The sequence below is a fragment of the Neolamprologus brichardi genome, chromosome 13 (genome assembly GCF_056152115.1).
Source record: "Neolamprologus brichardi isolate AB-2024 chromosome 13, ASM5615211v1, whole genome shotgun sequence".
Lineage (NCBI taxonomy): Eukaryota > Metazoa > Chordata > Actinopteri > Cichliformes > Cichlidae > Neolamprologus > Neolamprologus brichardi.
Genome location: NC_142116.1, coordinates 4,305,202 through 4,325,726, shown reverse-complemented (window position 1 = coordinate 4,325,726; position 20,525 = coordinate 4,305,202). Strand labels below are relative to the sequence as shown.

The 20,525-nt window shown below is 39.7% G+C and overlaps 1 protein-coding gene across 1 annotated transcript in view; it reads right to left on the bottom strand.

Annotated features, from left to right (window-relative positions):
• Positions 1 to 18,334, bottom strand: part of epas1b (endothelial PAS domain protein 1b) — a 48,324-nt gene extending 29,990 nt beyond the window's left edge. Inside the window, exon 1 of the mRNA XM_087849990.1 lies at positions 17,923 to 18,334. Coding sequence (XP_087706116.1) covers positions 17,923 to 17,948 — 26 coding nt within the window. The 5' untranslated portion in view covers positions 17,949 to 18,334. The remainder of the gene's footprint in view (positions 1 to 17,922) is intronic.
• Between the last annotated feature and the right edge of the window lie 2,191 nt (positions 18,335 to 20,525).

The window sequence follows — 20,525 nt, the reverse complement described above, 5'->3', positions numbered from 1 at the left end:
TTGTGCTTCAGTGACTCAAATCAAACAAAACCAATGCTGGTAATCAAGTAATGCCGTTTTTTAAAGCATTTAATACAAGAGGTACTCCCAAAGTGCTCTTTCTGACACCAAGATAAAAACCTACACGCACAAAAAGCACTAGGAGATACGTGGGGTGGCTGATATTGCAGTCACACATCCTCAAACTAAAAGAAAAGAGTCTCGTCAGATACCTCATATTCAATTATTTTCCACTTACGTTTATTATACATGTATATGTTTTTTTACCTTCCCTTATGTCATTGTTTGAATACATTTAGGCAGTAAAACTACGTGACTAAGTTTGCAATCATGGCTCGGGTTAAAGCACAATGCATTTATGACAGTATCGACACAAATGCATCACATCCATTTCAGACCATAAAGCACTCCTACTGAACTCTATAAATGCTTACAGAGTGTTTTACAATGTGGCGTCTGAGTCCTGAGCGAATTGTTGTTCCAGTAGTAAAAATACATCGAGTGGAGCGTCTCGTCTTGAGAGAGAGGGCCATATTGGACAATTTGCCAACCAAATTTACTCAATACTATCTCAAGTTCTGTGGAATTGCCTCACTTGAGTGAGACAGGAAGTTTCCTCTTCTGAAGCCTGATTTCTGGACATTGAAAGTTATTGTGCAAACTTGAAGTGGCTTAGATATTGACCCAGATTGGTAAATGGAGGTAAATGTGGTCTTTTCTGTTTGCTCCATCTCTTTTTAGGGTTAACCCCAGCTCTTAGACTTTGCACCTTACTCATGCAGGACTCCAGATCTGATACATTTATTTAAAAAGAAAGTCTTCGACCTACAGAACCTGCTCAGACTTGCCTTTGCATTGCTGCATTTTGTATGTTTTGATACAGTTTGAGATGCTGCATAAAAAAGTTGTTGGTAGTTGCTGCTCGATACAGACGCATATTTGAGAAGACATAACAGTCTGGCTGCAGAGGGTACCGAGTTCATGCAATCAAGCCATGTGGAAAATTCTGTACGATCAGCCAGTCGCTGCCCTCCTCAGACTCTCGGCTCATCCCAAAAAGTTGGATCAAACATCATGAAAAACACATTAAAAGGGCTGCTAAAGGACATTATACCGTTTGCACCAACCTCTCAGCTCCTGCTGGCAGGGCCTCATCCTTTAACCTTGGGCTACGCACACTAAAGCAAACAAGCCAGAGGTTAAACATACCTCAAACCAACATACCACAAGTTTCTGCCACTTCAGAATGACACACTAAACTCGCAACCACAATATATAGGTGTGCTGTACATGTACAGCAAGGTGACCTCCAGCAAGCTGACAGTGATGATCCGTCAGTGCTGCAGTCATAAACACTATTTTGAAAGCTGAAACACACCTAAAAGAAAAACCCAAAACAGCACACTCACTAACCTCAGGCCAAAACATGAATCAAGCCCTGGATTGTTGAAGCTTCTGAAATGAAAACATCCCACAAGTTTCAGCTCCGACTTCTATTCTTGCCAGAAAATGATGTAAAACGCGGAGAAAACATTCTTTGTTCTGCTCCGATTCATCGGCACATCTAAAAGCTGCTTTTAAAAAGGCCTATGAGAGTTGCAACCTAAGCTGAGAGGGGGGAGATGCGGGTCACCAGCTATTTTAATCATCAAGCACTCACGCAAACGTGGTATGAGTAGCTCCAAAAGGATTTCTGTTTGTGATGGAACAGATGATTTGGTTTGGTCTGTTTCTCCTCTCTAAGAGGGCGACGTGGTGTGAGATCTGGGTATTAAAACAAGTAGAAAACACACATCTGGCAAACCTCTGCAAGAGAAGTGAGACTCACTCCAAACCACAGCAGTCACATGCTCAGGTACACGCAAAAGGCCTCTCACACATACACAAACACGAGCAACATCAGCCTGACTCACACTGAATGTAGAGCCCTGAATGTGACAATACTAATTGTGGTTGAAAGGCTGAAGATGGAAATAGTACTTTAGCAGCAGATACCACTCAGAGATACTTGGAAAAGCCAACCTTTATTTTCATACCTGCAAGCCCATCAACTTTCCTTTGTTTGCTTGCAGTAGTTGCGACTTAACTGGAAGTTGTGGTCAAGTCGGCGCCACTGAAGCAGACGTCATTTTATGCAGCTCGTCAGCCTCGCACACTCACCAGTACTCTGTTGTGTTCAGATGCAACACTAAGCTTTTGGCGCCAGTTATCTTTGTCACATCATTCCGAATACCAGTCGAGCCAATTCTTTTAAATCCGTCTCAGCATATTTTCTGTTTCACTCACATTGCAAAATAATGACGTCAAACTCGTTGCACATGCAGGCCGTTTATCCTACTCTGTTTGCACGTTGTTCATACGCAGATAAGAAAGCAGCTTCTTCAATTTACCCTCCTCCCCTCGACACACAAAACAGCAGAAAAGGAGTAAATATGGGAATCAATAGACGAATTGGCCTATAAGCACAATTGGTGATGGTATCAATGATATCAATAAATCAGAACCTATTTTTCAAGATTAACTGGCGTCTTCAGCTTCAAATGCAACGCTTCTATATTCTCTAGGTAATCTGATTTTTTTTAGAATATAATTATCAGACGAACTAATACCTAATTTATTGGTTAGCTACAACCTTATGCTTAAAATACTTTCTAGGACTGTGGAGTGGTTAGTCATTCAGTCATTGTTTCTGGTCAGTGGGCTGTGAGGACAGAATAGCTTGTGCTGCAACTACTTTTTAAAATTTATCATACTCTACTTTTATTCTTCTTCTCAGCGCTTCTTAAAAAGTTTCAGAACCTCAAATTGCATTTTCCTTCTTCCATATATCAGCAAAAAGTCATTACTTTAACTGACAGCAGCGTAACACTAATCAAAACAGTGGCGGAAATAAAATTAATCACAGTGAAATAGAATAGTAGAATATGAATCATGTCTATTTTGATTTGTGAAATTAACTTTAAAATGACTTTTAATGGTTTTTAAAATGAAAAAAACATCTATAAATCATTTGGCTCTGGCAGTAATTTGTCATCTAACAGATCCACACTTGCAATAAATACACTTTTATTGAATAGACTTCAAATGACCAAATTTGAGTTGTGTAACTCGTGTTTATAACTTTCACTTGGCTCTCAAATCGTTTTACAAGCATCGATCAGAATTGTGAGCTCACCCGACAGGCAGCTTCAGAATCGAACAAAGCAGCAGAGCCAGATGTTTTTCAACCTGAAGCGTTGCTACTTCTGAATGTGGTACAACAGTCCACACCCTCGGGTCCTCATTCATGATTTTTCTCCCCCTTACCCGCAATCTTTTTTCAATCACTTTTGGTACTCTCGCTGCGATTAACTTGCCATTGGACGCCTGCAGCCCGGAGCGTGAGGAGGAACATGTGCACGCACGCTCACATGCTGCCCAGTCGCGAGATTATTTTCAGGCCTAATCGGAACAAAAACAAAGCGGGCAGAGCTGCTGCCGCTGCTGCTCTCGGACATATTGTGTCTGTTCCCCTCTCTGCTGGCAGTAATGAGGCCGTTAATACAGTTTTCCCCTGCAGCCCTCTCTGTCTGCACAGCACAAAGCTTCATCTGTTCAGATCTGCATTCAAACATGAGCAGATAGAGAGCGTGGTGTTCAGGGTGATCTGACACCGCATCATATCTCATGCACTAACGTATGAAAATTAATCTTATGTAGATTCATGTACAGTAATAAGCATAAGACACACACACACACGTTAACATTTAATTGAATCTGTCCAATTCTTATTTTTAGGTGCTTAAAGATTTATTTTTGTATCTTTGGAAGGAGGTTTTAAGGTTTCCTGCGACAGAGAAATTAACTAAAAATAAAATAAAACAGCCCAGGACTGCCCCTTTTCTAATTAGCAGTTTTTACACTTTCTTACAATCTTATGTACAATTAAAAGAGGACTTAAAATGTGTATGAAATAAACTGACTTTTAAATATAGAAACTTGTGGGATCATAACACAGAAAACCCTGCTTTTAAGACAACTTGAAATACTATAGGGACAAAAAGTAAAAGTGAGGGAATCACTTCAAAGGATCGTTTCAGCAAATGTGAAGCTGCAAGTGAAATTAAGCTTTAAAAAAAGTCCTTTTTTTTTTATTAAAAAAAGATTTAAGGCAAATCTTCCATTTAAGCATGAAAAACTTTCATCTCGTTACACATTTATTTCTTTATTTTTACTTACACAGAACATCAACGCCCATTCTTTGGACATAATGTCATGGTGTGTTATTACAACAAGGCCGAGGTTTCCATCACTTAAAAGATGCGTTTAACTCCAGCTGTTTGCATCAACAGCAGGCAAAAAAAATTCTACAAAAGCCTGTAATCTGAGTAAGCCGAGTTTAAAAGACACGAGCTCATCGCAGGTTTATGATTCATGACTTCTGTAAAGACACAACAAAAAAAGAAAAATTGTCTTCACCTGGTTGTTCGGGGCAGAAATGTGGGTTACATGAGTAACCTGTTTGGTCTGGAAACACGAGTGTTGTTCACCTGTTTTCTGATCTAATATTTCTGAAGTGTATTATTTGTAATCTTGACTTTGCTTTCAATAGCCAAAGTCACTGCCACAGTCATTAAAGAGGCTTTAATATGTTCATGTACATAAACAGAGGTATACAAACACTCTGCAGTCATATTGGTACAATTTAACCTCCCAAAACTTTACTTAAACTGAAATATATATAAATATAAATATAAATATATTCCTGCTGTCTGGGAGATGTGTCTTTCTGTTGACACCAGAAACTACAACATGCAGGTGCTGTTAACTGAACAGACACTAATCTACGAGTTTGTTATTCAAGTTCTGGGTTGAATCCTCAGGTTGTTCAACAAGCAGCCGCATAAACACACGAACACACGGACACAAATGCCCAGAAAACAGGTCCTGACTCCTGCTGTGATTGTTGTGATAACAAGCTAAAAGGTGCTTATAGGAAACAGATCCTGTGACCAGAGCAGGTGTCAGGCTGTGTTAGTGCGAGCGAGTGTGTGAACGTGTGCATGTGAGTTTGTGTGCGCAGGTGAGTGTGCTTCATGGACCATTTGCTCTTTTGCTCAGTAACTAAAAATGTTCTAATCAGTTTGTTGTCATTTCTCTGAGGCTTGAACTTTTGTACCATCCCTTCACCTCTTCTTCAAAGATCAGTACAGCTGTATGAAGATCGCTATCAATTCCACTAAAACTAGATGAAGTCTTGTTGTGCGCGGCTTTGCTGAACAGTACGCCGTTTACATGTCTGTCTTTGGTCTGAATTAAAAAAATAATATATATTGTTCTGATTTTAAAATTAAATTTTCATTATTTAACAATGAATAATTAATCTTTGTTTAAAAAACAAAAATATATTATGTTGATCAATCAGAAGAGGGAGACTAATAGATTTAAAAGTGACCAAGTATTTTTTAGTGTGTTACTAAAACTATAACTGATGAAGTAGTCTTTGGAGGAATGTTACGAAACAACAATAATAATAATAATAATACTAATAATAATATCATCATCATCATCATTTCATTAATATCATTTATTTCCCTGGGCAAAAGGGAGAATACACACAGAAGTCTCACACAGGCATATTGGCACTTATTTTTTTAAGTGTACTTTAAAGAATGTTGAAGTCTGTTTGCGTATTTTTAGATTGTGCTTATGGAAAACATGCTGCTTTCCACTATAAATGTGGTCTAGATTCAGAAAAGGCCTGCCCACACCCATAATACACACACAAACAACTAAGCAGACACACACACACACACACACACACCTTTCCTTGCTTACAGTGGGTCTTCCTGCAGTTGTGGCGCCTCGCCGAACAAACACAGAGCAACAATACAGTACTGGCTAATCTGTGATCCTAAGGAACATCAAGTTCTGGAAACACAGCCAAACAGGCGTTTGTCTGTGTGTGGGTGCGCACACACAGACACACACACACACACACACACACACACACATGGGTGAACAAACAGCTATCCCAGACAGGGGCCCCGACTTCGCCTCAATCAGGGGAAGAACGATGCAGGAGATTGCTGATGATTCCGATAGTCCATGAAAGAGAGCAGCGCACACACACACACACACACACACACACACAGTCACACACACACACACACTCACTCACTCACTCTGGCACAAACAAACCCGCCCACAGCACGCTGATGGTGGGGATAGACTGGCTGATTGAAAGAAGCACAGAGGAGATGGAGAAAGGGAAAAGGAGAAAGAGAGGGAGGCCACAGGTGGCGCGAAGGAGGTCAGCTGACCAGACTAGAAACCCCGCTGAGAATACCAAATGAGCCGAATGGCACAAATCTAAACATTTAGATAGAAAAACCAAAGTAAAAGTAAAAGTACAAAGATTTACATGGTGAGTTCAGGCACCTTACAAAATCATTTATTTCAGCTCATCAGAGAAAATTTTAAAAAAGTTTGAAATTTTTTAAATTAATGTGTTATTTTGTTGCCGTCTTTTTATTGTCATTATTATCATTGTTACTGTATCCAGATTCTCCAAGACCTAATTCATGTTTTAATTAGTGTTCTATATAATCACAATAACTATGTCAACAATGTCATTTTACACAGAGAATTGTACTATTTTACAGTAAGAAACTGCTGTTGTACATGAGAGTAAGTGCACTGTTAAATCCCAATAAAGTACAGCAAACTTTAAGTGTTATTATATAAATAAATTTAAAAAAAATCAGCACTGTTGGGGGGAAAAAAGAGCACCTGTAGTCATGATGAACAAAGTTTTTCCCCATGTGATCTGAATTATTGCCCCCTGATGAGATAACAGCCGACCTGAAGTGATTAACTACTACAGGAGTCTTGTTCATGGCTCTGTAGAACCAACAGCAATCAATAACTTAAACACTTAAATCAGTAGAGCACTAAAAAGTTTGGGACGCAGTCCATTTTCTTATTCTAACTACAGATGAAAAGGGATGAGCTGACTGCTGACTCAGTTAATGTGGTGGGGCAGATACAGATGGCACCTGAGAGAAGCTTTGGTGGGTAAATCTGTAGTATTCGTGGTTTACGGGTCTCGCATGGAAAAACTGAAGAAAATCAGGTTCCTAGCAATGATAAAACTGTTTCATTACTCAAAGTTTCTGAAGAAAGCTAAAGCGATATGATTAAAAAGAAGGTAAGGAGAAAACTGACTGTCTTTACTTTGCATGTTTTTAAACGCAAACCCAATGAACAGAGGACTGACTACAGCGGGATTACAGCGACAGGATTACAGGAGGAATGTGAGTGTGGTTTTCACTTTATTATTGCTTTCACTCAAGTTTCTGACATAGTTGTCAAGTCAAAAGCTGTGAAACTCATTTTGGGGCATTTTTAAGTGTTTTACTGATTTACTGTTCCATCCTGGTTATCGGCTCTTGACCTCTGGTCCCGTTTTGCAAATTCACCTTGAACAGTAAAAGTGCAGAGAGAGCTGAAAAGGACATTCAAGGAAAAAGCTTTTAACACACAGGAGGGGGAAACAAAAAGGGAACAGTAATGTCTTTCAACACAAAAACTTTTCAAATGAGCAAAAGTGAAAAAATGACAACTGTTGTTCTGGTGAGATATACAAGTTTCCCTGATTTTTTTTTTCTTCTAAACAGCATAAACTCCACTGTGAAATTAAAAAATATATATAATCTTACAGAGCACTGCAAAGTGACTTTTGCTAAAGTGCATTGTATTCCAGACTAAATTTGTGAATGTGCCCTAAAGCTCCAGAACAGTGACGCATGAGGGAGCATGTGGAGGCTTTTTCTGTGTTTGCTTTTAATGAGTGCATGAGGTGTGATCAAAAAAAAATCCCCATAGAAAGAAATAATCTAATCTGATTCATATTAGGCTGATCTCCCTGTGAGGCCATCTCTTTGTGCACATACGTTCTGTTCTGACATGCAAATCTGCACAATGGATGTGGGAGGTGACTGAAGACTGTTTTCCCACTGCATCTGCTCGCATACAATGATACACCAAATCTTAGACACCTGTGGACATGACAGTAGAACTCTATATTGATGTCCTGATCCTGGAAGATGATTGGTGCATAAACTGGTTAATGTGGGATAAGAGTCTTAACTGGAGATATAGCTCTCATCAGCACTGATGATCCCCCAACATGAAACTCGGGTCACGTTACAGGGTGAGGTTTTCCTCTAAGAGCAAGTTTGAGGTGAAATTGTAGATGCATACGTACAAGTCTTCAACATGAACACTGGAATAAATATAAATGTAAAGGTTTATGCAGCTCTACTGTGTTTAAGGAGCATGCATCCATTCTTTGTGCAGTGTGGTTAAAATGACTCTTCTGTTAAAGTTAGTGGAACTTTATCATTGGTTACAATAACAGAAACAAGGCTGTGGATATGGAATGATTGCGGTCAAGCAGATGTTTCGGTGTGAAATAGAACAACAGCGGTCACCCCTTTTTTCCTTCCACCCTGACTTCTCGCTACATGGACTTTTTACTTGTGTTTTTTGTGGGAAATGCAAATATGTTTACAATAAAACTCCACATTAAGGAAAATGTGGCTGCAGTTATTTATGATGAGTTTCAGAAATTTGTAAATAAAGCAAAATCCCTTCTGCACACAACTTTCTATGTCCAGCTTCTGACTTTGAAGCGCAAACGTTTCACAGTCACTCGAGGTGAAACGGGAAGTCTACAGGGAGATGGAGCTCAGCCAGGTGACATACAGGGGATCGTGGAGCCCAGCCAATTTGGTAGCAGAGGAAAAGGAAGAAGGGGAGCTGGCGGACGGGAAAAAGGAAACGGCAAGGAGACACAGTTCTGAAAAAGAGGAGAATGTGGAGAAGCAGAAAAGGCAAAGAACAGAAGGGGGGGGAGGCCGTGGCAACAACAACAAAGTGAGCGGGGTAAACAGCGCTGTCGGGTGTCCAGAATAAATGTGAGACAATGTGATACGAGCGAAAAGCAAAAAAGAAAGAGGTTAAAGACAGGAGGAGGTAGCGTAGGCGGGTGAGAATGAATGAGATAAAAATAACAATGGAAAGATGGAGAGGTTTCCCAGACCGACTCATCGCCTCCCCTGCTGTTTCCCCCTCACTGCGCAAGGGTCTGATGGCCAATTGGGACGCTGGACTGTACGTACGGCTGACCAGGGCCCTCAGCAGTTAGCAGGGTCTCAGGTTTACCAGTTTGTTTACTGCACACACTCACTTTTGAGCTCTTCTTGCCATTGAAAACAAAAACCTTCTTTTTTTATTTAATGCTTGATATTTACAGCTCGTTGGTGCACTCACTCACTCACTCACAGACTGAAGAAACTTCCAGTTTAATTACAGAAAGAAGTACGGAGCCCCGCAAGGGACATGGGAGAAAAGAAAATTGAGACGGACTTTTGCGAGATCTCGCAAAACTAACTCGGGATCTCGCAAAACAAACTCGAGATCTCGCAAAAGTTTTAGCCGCAGTTTTAGCTCGAAGCTAACGGGAGGTCGAGACCTCCCGTTAGTTCGAAGCTAACTACAGCCGGGAGGAACACCGCTTTCCCGGCACATCGTGCCTCGACCTCCCGGTCGGCTTCGAGCCAGCGTCCGAAGAATGCGGCTAAAACGTTTGCGAGATCTCGCAAAAGTTTTGCGAGATCCCGAGTTTGTTTTGCGAGATCTCGCAAAAGTCCGTCTTAATTTTTTTTTCTCCCATGTCCCCTGCGGGGCTCCGTAAAGAAGTGCAATCTTTTGTGCTCTTTAATTTGTTTAAACACTCAGAGCGTTTGTATAAAATTCCCCAACACTAAAAACCTGCAGATAAAGTTGATCGTTTTATGTCTAATTATGGTTGATGAGTTTTCTCATTTAACTAATGCTTATGATAGCCAAAAACAACAACCGTTCCAACAGTCTGAGTACTTAAATAGAAAAAAAAAAACTCTAATTTTTAATCATTTAAAAAAATTAAAAAAAACAGTCAGTTCCCTTTTACCAAGGCTGCGCCATGCTGATCGTTCCAACGAGGGAACAACACCGGTTTTTTTTTAAAGCTGTCCAGTGAATTCACAGCAGGCGAGTGCTCATCATTATCCTCCGTTACTCAGGCAGCTCCCTCTGCTAAACCAAACCAGCGCGCTTCCAGTAGTGAGAACACGTCTGACACAAACCATCCCCTGCGGCGTGATACATGTGAGAAAGAGAAACCTTCAGATAATTCAGAACCGATTCTCCCAGCGTTTTCCATGGGTCATGTGTAAAAACAGCTTGTGTCAATAAGATCGTGTTCAGTAAAAAGCAACAAAGTAAAACAAGCACTCGGTTCACAGGCATTCCCACTCAATTCACAGCACTGTATAGAATAATGAAATAAATTCACACCCGTTGCTGGAAAGTAACAATCACTGACATGCACTTTTATTAACTTCTGAATTCTGTCCTTCCTGCTCTGTAAGTGCTCTCAGCGCTGATGTGTTGGCCAGCCGCCTCTTTCTGAATCCACAGCTGCTTCTAAAGCTTCAAGTCCACCGCTGTCCGTGAGCAGCAGCAGCAGGAGAAGCAGCGTTCACCCAGAAAGAATCACTCACGATAAACCACACGAGTCACACAGCTGGCAAATGTAGCGTAGCTGCGTCTGCATCACTTTGCTACTTAATAACCCCAAGTCTCTCTCTCTCCCCACTCAATCTTTCACTCGCTCTACCTCGCTTTAGTCTCTCTTTTTGTTTGGCCTCTATTGTTTCGGTCCTCATCTTCCTCTCAAATTGTTTACCCCGAGTAAAACACTGAATAAGAGCTTGACAAACGCAAACAGTGTACTCTCAAAATAAATGGACACATTCCTGACCACAGAGACTCAAAAACTGACAAACAGACTGAAGTGACTGTTGCTGGTACCAAGCTTTTGTTTGTTTATTCAGATTTTAACTGAAAATAACTCACAATGGCAGAGCCGGCGAGCAGCTCATAGTGTGTTGTAGTAGCACCCCCCTCCCCTGCACCCCCCTCCCCTCCACCCCCTTCTTAAGGGAAGCAATAAATTCTGCCCATACTTGATATTGAAGACAAAGTTCAGTCGAGGTCTGGGAATCATTGCGAGTTGTTAAGAGGCGCTTCTTGTAAGTCATCAAACCAAAAGTGTAACATTAGTATTATTTAAGGTCAAGTTTCCAGCTTTGTCACACTCCGGGAAAACTGTTTTGGGAAATCCCAACACAACTTAAAAAAGAAAAAACCCCAAAAAACAAAACAAAACCGATTAACTGTTCAGCAACTGTTAGTAATCTTTTATGCAATGCGTTCTTGTTCGGCCTCACATTTTGGTTGCGTTGCTCATAACGCACATCCAAGGTGTCGGCTGGGCAACAGAAAAGTCTACAGCCTCTGGAGCTCAAAGTAAAGGCAAAAACTGCAGTTTGTCTAGCTGCCACTTGAGGCCCTTAAAACTAGTGTGAAACTATAAATCCAAATGTCTTCATAAACTTTGCATTTACACGAGTTCCAAACTTTTTCTTAGGAAAGATAAAGCTTTCCTTCTTTAGACTGGGCAGTAATGAAGATAGATTTTAGACATATTGTTCCCAATATGAATTATTTTAAAGAACTGTGAGGATTTAGAGTTTCAAACCTCACTAAAGCCCTCTACTCTAGTTAATGTACTTAATCACTCCCCATCTCTGAATACAACAAACAAGCTCCAATTTTAAACATTCGGGCTTCACCCTCTCCATCTTTCCTTTCACTCCTCTGTCTTGCAGCGGGCAGGTTGCACGCCTTCTGTAAGTGGCGTGATGTTTGGGTCGGGAGGCCGGGTTTGCCCGAGGTTAGCGCACAAAAGAGGCATGAAGGCACTGAGTTGACGGGCTTCTGTAATCTGACGCAACGCCACAGCTGCTCCTTCTGCACTTTACTCATCGGTCTTTAAATGCCTCATTGATTTACGCTCATCTATAATCACCTTTGCATCCACTTGATTATTCTTGATTATTTCTGTCCTCCCCTTTGTGTGCTCTCTGTTTTATCTTTGGCGACTTGCTCACCTCCCTCACCCTCCCCTCCCCTCTCCTTCCCGTGGATGAGCATAAGAAAGCAGGACACAAAGATGTAACAACAGCAAGAATATGTTGCCAAACTGGTGTGTTTAGGAGATCATTAAAACCACAAATCAGGCTTTTAAACAAGTCACTCCACAGCACCAACACCACTCAGGATAAGGTTCAAAATGACCAATATGATGGATGTGAGCAGTTCTAGCTTTAAAGCACTGCAGCACTGACAGCTCACACAAGCTGACAGAATTATTCAGCAAGCATTAACACTGCCTGATGTCAGATCACCAAAAGGTGAGTCCAGCCCACTGCATCAAAGCTGCATTTTACACTTTTCATTGTATATTATTCTAAGAATCAAGTTGCAGGTTATACTTGGAGCAAATCATAAAACTGTTGCTTGTTAATTTTGTCCAAACCAGAAGTTTTACAGCCTCCTGACAGGAAAAAACAAACGCGACCTGTGGCCGCTGTGACGATCTGCTTCTTTGATTTACGAGAAATTGTTTAAATTACACTTATTTTTACAAAGTCATTTAAGCTGGCCCATATATTTTATAAATGGATGGTTCATTAAATGTCAATGTTTTCCATATGTACCTCTTAAGACAAACAGAGGGAAAATTTGGAGGCAAGTTATTACATTTCAACTAGTCTGAGGTTTAAACTGGGCTAGCTCAGCATATATTCCCACAAAAAGAAAAACTTTTCAGACATTTTCCCTTTGAGTCTTTGGAGTGAGTGAAAGGCTACAGTTAGACAGCTTAGTATGTACCATCTCTTATAAAACAGTCATTAAGAGAAACTAAACTCAAAGTCATTAAAGGTCTTAAATTCATTCAGCTATTTTTTGGTGTGACAGCTGTCATATAAACACCTCAAAGACACCATAAAATTTGATTCTTGTTAAGATGATTTAACATGCTACTAGTTGTTTTTCTCCTAGAATTAAAACCAAATCATCTCCTCAATAAATGCAAAAGTTTTATACCTAGAAACTGCTATGATAAGGTTCTTAACATCCACAATTTAAATTGGCCCATTTTGTTATTGCTAGAATATACAGCTACGCCCCCACCAACTATGATAACGGTAAAATGTCCTCCAAAGAGACAGAAAATACACCCGAATGGCTCAATCTCTCAGCAGTCATGTAATGTATATCTGCCTGGCAGCTGCCCTGGACTCTGACCTTTGAGCATTGTTTCCAATGGGATCACATGCTGAAAGAAGCGAGAGGAGATCCTCACAAGCCCACAACTTATTTCTGGTATCAGTAGACCAACATGTTAAAAAAAAAAGAAAGAAAAGAAGCTATTCAATGTATTCAGTAGCGTGACAAACACTGCTGGTGTGTTACGGAGTCAGGTTGTGGTAACGGCTTTCTGAAGTTGTTACAAACCAAAGTAAACATACAAGTGTACACTATGTCAACCACTGTTATACATAACAAGAAAGAATACTAGTAATGTAACATTACTTGTGAATCCAGTTGAGCAATGTAAACACTCGGGTCTAATAAATGAATAAAAGAAAGCTACAAAGCAATATAGCGTTGTAATAATCATCGTAACTCAACAAGTAACAAAATCCAAATTATTGTCGCAACAAAATTATGTTTATATTATTTATAACACAAAATATAAGATGTATTTCAAAAATAAGAGAGAGCTTTACTTCCCCACTGATCTATGGCCGACACCCTTGCAGTCATTGTTATTTGGGGAATTTCAGCTTGCCTGGAGGACATTTTGGGGGTTTTGGGAGCACTGCTGGCTGCTTATGCAAACTCAGGAAGTGTTTCTTTGCTCCAAATCAGAAAGGTGTGGTAACTCTACCAGCAACTAATATCATCAAGACTCAGAAAAGATTACAGTGACAGTCCAAATCAGCGTTGACTCAGTGGATGACAAGACACAAAGCTGGCCTTACGCACACAGATTTTATCAGACGTTTTTCACCCAGTTCAAGGTTCTTGTAACATGTTCGGGCTCCTCTTTTCGGGCTCTTGTAAAAAGATACTCCTGAGAGGCTTTCCTGAATTTATTTGTGCCTTTAGTTTGAACTTCTTTTTTTCTTTCTTTCTTTCTTTCTTATGAACAGATTTATCCGTTTACGTTTTTTCTGTTTTTCTAAGAACTTGTGTGACTGCTTTAACTTGCCAAAACTCGTAATGGTAATGTAGAAAAACCTAAAAAGTACCCCGTTTCCTCCAATTTTGCTTTACTGCATTCTCAGTTTCGCTTCAAGGGGAATGCATTTTCTCTCTGACAAAAAATCTTCCAAGCAAAAAAAAAAAAGAAGAAAAAAAAGGCAAAGCCTGCATAAGGTGGAAGCTTGATCCAAAAGATCCAAGATAGTACATGCAGGAGACAAGAGGGTTCAACTACAGTGTGAAATCACTACTTTCCCCCCTCATCAAGTCTTGTACTGTTTGTTGATGTGTGCATTTTTTTTTTTTTTAATTTTCAGTTACTGATGAAGTCCCAACCCATCAAATTTTTGAATATTTGCCTTTAAAGTTCCAACTGCAGAAACATAAATGATTAGTCAGTTATTAAAAAAACATTTATTATTATTTTCTCCATTTGCAGACTATATTGAATTGAATTGAAATGTTTATTTCAGTCAACAACAACAACAACAGATTATAATTTTACATAAAAGTACTCAAACAGTAACCGAAAAAGGAATAGGCTGAAGCTTTATGGCTTATACTTATCCTATCCCTTACCCCCATAGAAATAATCAAATCCTTAACCAAGAAAATAAATAGCATTGATAAATAAGTTGTATAACAGTTTGAAAAGAAATCAATGATAAATCAAGAAATTAAATCAACACAAACCTTTTTTAACAAACCCAATTTCTATAACCTTGTATAATACGAATTTTTAAAATCTTCCTGAAGAATGACAAAGAAAAACACATCTTCAGTTCATCATTAAGTCCATTCCATAATTTCACTCCCAAAACTGACACACATCTATACTATATCTGACAGTTCATTTTTCCTTCTTCCATGAACATGTTGGGCTTTTACAAAACAATAAGCAAAAAAAACAATCAAATACGTTCCAGCTGTAGCTTTAAAATAGACACGCACGCCAACTTATAAAGAAAAATCAGTGACTCTGTGATGAAATCTTTTTGTGTATCACGATACAGAAAATATGTACCAGCCGGACAAGAAGTCAGTTCACCACATCCACATGAGTATTATTAATAAAACCAGTGAGAGACGCCGCATCTCAAATAAACACTGGCAGCTGTCATGAATCAAAACTTATCAAACCAATTATGACTTCCAGGCAGCAGCAGTGACAGCATACTACTGTGTGACACAAAGACAAACACACACAGAGCACACCAGCGAGAGGACAAACACCAGTGAACTCTCACACACTTACACACACACACAGCCTGACAGAGACACACTTGCAGAGATCCCTTCCCCTAAAATGGCCGATAGGTCTTCAGTGGGAGCACCGAGGCGTTGACCAGTCAGAGGAAATGCCCTATACTCATCTCACTTTCCATCTCCCCGAGTCATTTTCTCCCTTTTTCTCTGAATGTTTTCACCCCTGGCACAGTTATCCTGCCTTAGTCCCCTGCTTTGTTCACCTTTACGCTTGATCTGACAGACAAGAGTCAGAGAAAAGAGTCAGAGGTGCACAGGACATACAAGCAGGTGTCGAGCGAAAACAGCTGCACTGGTTAAAAATCAGTTTTCTTCTCCAGGTCGTGTGAAAGATTAATTTGCAGAAAATCTCTGGGAATCTCTTAATTAAATGTTAAGTTGAGCATCGTTTCACGCTCTCACCAGGAATCAAGCAGCAAACCTAATTTACATTTTCCCACAGGTAAGACGTTAAAGCTAACCGGCCTGTTGTGACCACAAACCGAGACAGGCTGAGACGAGTTAAGCATTATCACGCAAGATTAAGCCTGAGGCTTCATGGCTACTGATGAACAATTAACAACCAGAAAACAAAGGAATAAAGCCAGGGAAACTGAAGAAACCTGAAATATTACAATACATAATTAGTTGTAGAGCCAAATTATAAACAACTTCACTGGTCAGATCAATGCTGGGATACACTGACCTAGATGAAACAGGCACAATTATCTCCTGTTTGACTAGTTACAGGACAAGATTATCTGCTGTGATATGACTAAGTTAAGAAAAAGAAAAGATGTCACAGCTCTATGAATGCTGCCAGTCACGCCGCCAAATATCAGCAACAGTTTTTGAGATTTTGGCTAAACATCAGGTGGTTAGAGCAAGAGCAAGGTACTGCAATATATCTGCAGGTCTAGAACTTTCCTGATCAGGCAGTCTGATATCTGCTGTAATGATTGATTATCCTTTACTGATGCCCAGCTTCTGTTAGAAGGAGGTTAAAGGTTAAGAGCTTGGGTTCTCTCCAGAAAGTGCTGCCTTACTCAAAAAAAAAAAAAAAAAAAACAAGAAAAAAAAAAACTGTGGTGTCTTTTTTTTCTTTGTTACCACTTGTTCAAAAGTCCATGTAGATCTTGTTAATATTTATACATTTATAATGACATGCACCTTTCTATTGTAAGCTGCTACTTCGCATGCAAGTTGAGCCTTTTCTCTGTCTGCTCTGCATCCTGTGTGCAGGATCAAAGTGTTTTACGTGGGTTTCATATGAAGAAAAGAACTTCCATTTAAAAAGATCACAAGTGTTGTGCATTTCAACAGCGAACCTCTACATCATTTTTTAAAAGTTAATGATTTGTTTACAGGACCACTTAATGTGGAAATTAGTCAGTAGTGGGGTTTAACCTTAGAATGAGCGAGAAGCAGATCAGAAATTGTATTAAATTTCAAATTTGAATATATTTAGAAAGTATTTTAAAGTCCTTTAAAGTTCATTCGGGGTTTTAAAATATGCACAAGTCAATGTGACTGCGGCTTCTCGCAGTGAAACCCAAATCAGCTCATTTCCAAAACAAAAGCTCAGTTCAGTTACAGGCTAAACCGGTGTTGTGCCAAAAAGTGATTGTCTGCCAAAAACTGATTTCCAGTGTTTCTGTGTATTTTTTATGTGTAATATCTTTACGTATGTTCGTAAATAGACTTCAGTGAACAGGGTTTACAAAGGGGTTACATAAAGAATTTAAAAATTATCTGTTTTTTAAGTATCTTTACAACTTGTACTTACCAATAGCGTAACCAATCCGCTCCTTTATCCCCACTGAAAATATTTTTACTGAACTATTGTAATATTTGCTGCCATTTCTGCTGTCCTATTGGGCAACTTACTCTTACAAAATACATTTTTAATGTTAATGAGATTTTTTTTACTGCATAAATAAAGGTTATATAAAAGTCACTGCCAAAAACTGATTGCGTCTTCTATCTTGTTACAAGAATGTTGTTTGTGGCTCAAGATGACTTTATGTCATCCATGAGGGATGCATTTTACATATGTTTAACATATTATAGCCCAACAACTTACTTATAGCACTTTAAATATGAGCAATCGCTTTTTGGCAAATACCGGAAATCAGTTTTTGGCAGACAATCACTTTTTGGCACAACACCCGGCCACTTACCTTCCAGCCCCGGTGCATCGGAGTTAATGCAATGCTAAGATTAAAGCTGTGTGAAACCAGCGCCTGTCGCTGCCTTCCAAACGAGCACAGAGCGCAAAGCTAGGCCAAGTCACATGCAGCACTGCAGCAACAGGTCCCTCTCTGTGCCACAGCAGCCAACTGTCAGGCAATTTCTGCACTAAATAAACAGCCTCTGTTATTAAAGCCGCGAATTAATAAAGTCACATCCAAGCGGAAGGCAATTAAAACCGCAGAGAGGCTGAAGGAGAGGAGTGAATCCAGTATCTCTTACCTCTTTTTCTCCTTTTCGGCTGTCATATTTTCGCAACGCTGTTTCCACGACAGTCTTGAGTAAAGTCCAACTTTAATAAAATTATATTAAAAAAAATAGGGAGACGAGAAAAAAGCAGGTTTAAGACCGAAGTGCGCAGGTCACAAGGAGCCCGCTGACAGATCAAGTCATTAAACCTGTGAAGCGTTCAGTTAGTCCAGGCTGGCGGTGATTGAGCTGGGGGATTGGGGCCGTACAGTCTCAGAACACTGCCGAGGATTGTACAACCTCTCACCCGCTGAGAAAAGACTCCACACAGGCTGAACGCTGAGCTGCTGCTGCTGACAGAAGCCGCCCGCAGGTCCGCTTGTCAAAACTTTTCTTCGCTTGCTGATATGCAAACTCCCAGAGCTGCTCTGCCTCTGACCTGAGGCTCAGCTGAAGCTCAGTCCCGAACAGCTGATTGGCTGGAAACGCCACCGGGAGACCACCCCGCCCCTTTATTCAGCCCCGCCCCTCCCATTGTAGCCGCTGAGCTCCTTACCTGTTTTGTTCCTACAGATAAAGTCGCTTTTTGGCCTAAAAACTAACCTACAGTAACCAGACTAGAAGTATAATGTAGTCACCTCTCACTTTAATGTAAGCTTATGAAGCTTTACATGAAACCATGATTACAACTGTTCTGAGAATTTATCTTTATGCCATAAACACACAGGATCAGATTGTCTCAAAAGTGAGTTTTAACTCAGTGTATCCTAGTTGTGCTTCTTTAAAGGCACAGTTTAACTACTCGTGTGACCTTTCTAGGAGAAACTAAACTTTTACTGGAGGAAATGCTGTGTCAACTTACTAAGAAGTTTAAAAAACAGTCTTAAGTTTGCCAGAGTTTGCCCATCATTTATACTTCATGTATTAAACTTAGGTACCTAATCAGGTAAGGCTCAACCTCCAAGTTCAGTAAAATTATGTCTTACTCAAAAGTGAATTGACATTTTGAGACCCTTGGTCAGTAAATTCAGATTTTGAGTCAGGTAACTCAATTTTTTTGACAATTTCTGGTTTTCTAGTAGCGAAAAGCCTCCACAGAGTGGGATGATTTTCTTTATTTAACAACTGGATGCATCTGGATACTGGAATCAGGGTGACGGCCGCGGTGATTATTCCACCGTCTCCACGCTCGCTCAAAAAACACACGACGACACTCAAAACGCTATTGTTGAAACTTTAAAATGTGGAATTCAAAACCAGTGAGTGATGTCATGGTCATAGTCTGCATGTCATATGTGTGTCGTGACTATGATACATCTACAATCTGTTGTTTGAAACACACTAATGTCACCATTGCACAATACAACCAAAATGTATAGTGCTGTAGCTTGTAGTACTGTAATTACTTTGTGACACAAAGTTTTAACACAGACGCCAACGACAATTTCCAGTTTCCAAATTTATATACGTTTATTTACACACACCCATACACACATACATATATACATATATATATATATATATATATATATATATATATATATATATATACACAGTGTTGGGAAGGTTACTTTTAAAATGTATTCCATTACAGATTACAGAATACATGCCCCAAAATGTATTCTGTAACGTATTCCGTTACGTTACTCAATGAGAGTAACGTATTCTGAATACTTTTGATTACTTAATATAGTATCATGCTGTTTACAACTACACGAATGTACTATTGCTGTGATTTATTACTGTTACTGAAGGTCCGCGGCTCCGAACCGTAGTAAAGGGACCTCTGGCTGATACGGTGGGTTCCGTGTAGGCCCGTACCGAAAACTAGCTAACTAGCTAACTAGCTAAACACGCAGAGAGAGAGCGGCACCCTGTAACCATGGCAACCGTAACGCTGCCGCCTGGAACAACAGAACGTTGACAACAAAACCCAAACAGTCCTGACCCGCCACAATATGAAACAGGGAAGTACCGCCGTGTAATCCATTTATTTCAACAAAGTAACTGTATTCTAAATACCACCTTTTTAAACGGTAACTGCAACGGAATACAGTTACTCATATTTTGTATTTTAAATACGTAACGGCGGTACATGTATTCCGTTACTCCCCAACACTGTATATATATATATATATATATATATATATATATATATATATATATATATATATATATATATACACACATTCCATGGTTCCAACTTCCAACCATGGAAATCTTGACATTTTCAGTGTCTTGTGTCAGATTAAAATGCCCAATCATGCAACGTCATCCTAACGTCATTGAATGACCTGTGGTCTTAGTTAACTTGAAAAGTATAAAATGTACTAAATGTTTTTACTAGAGTTTTAAGTAGGACAGGAGTCAGTCCCGAGGCCCGTGCACGAGAAGCAGCCTCGCATGTCGTCTTCTCTTTGCCTTTCTTATCACTGATCTGCTGTCAGTCTTCACAGCAGTGTTTCCATCGGCGACGTCCAGAAAAAATGTCAAAAACATGGAAAGCATATTCATTCAAACTCATTTCTTCCCCTCATTCTTTAATAGAATAATGAATACAGCCTGCTGTCCTGCTTTTAGCCTCAGTTAAAATGGAAATCTTGTTCTGGGTTTTACGTAAAACTTAGATTTTCTAT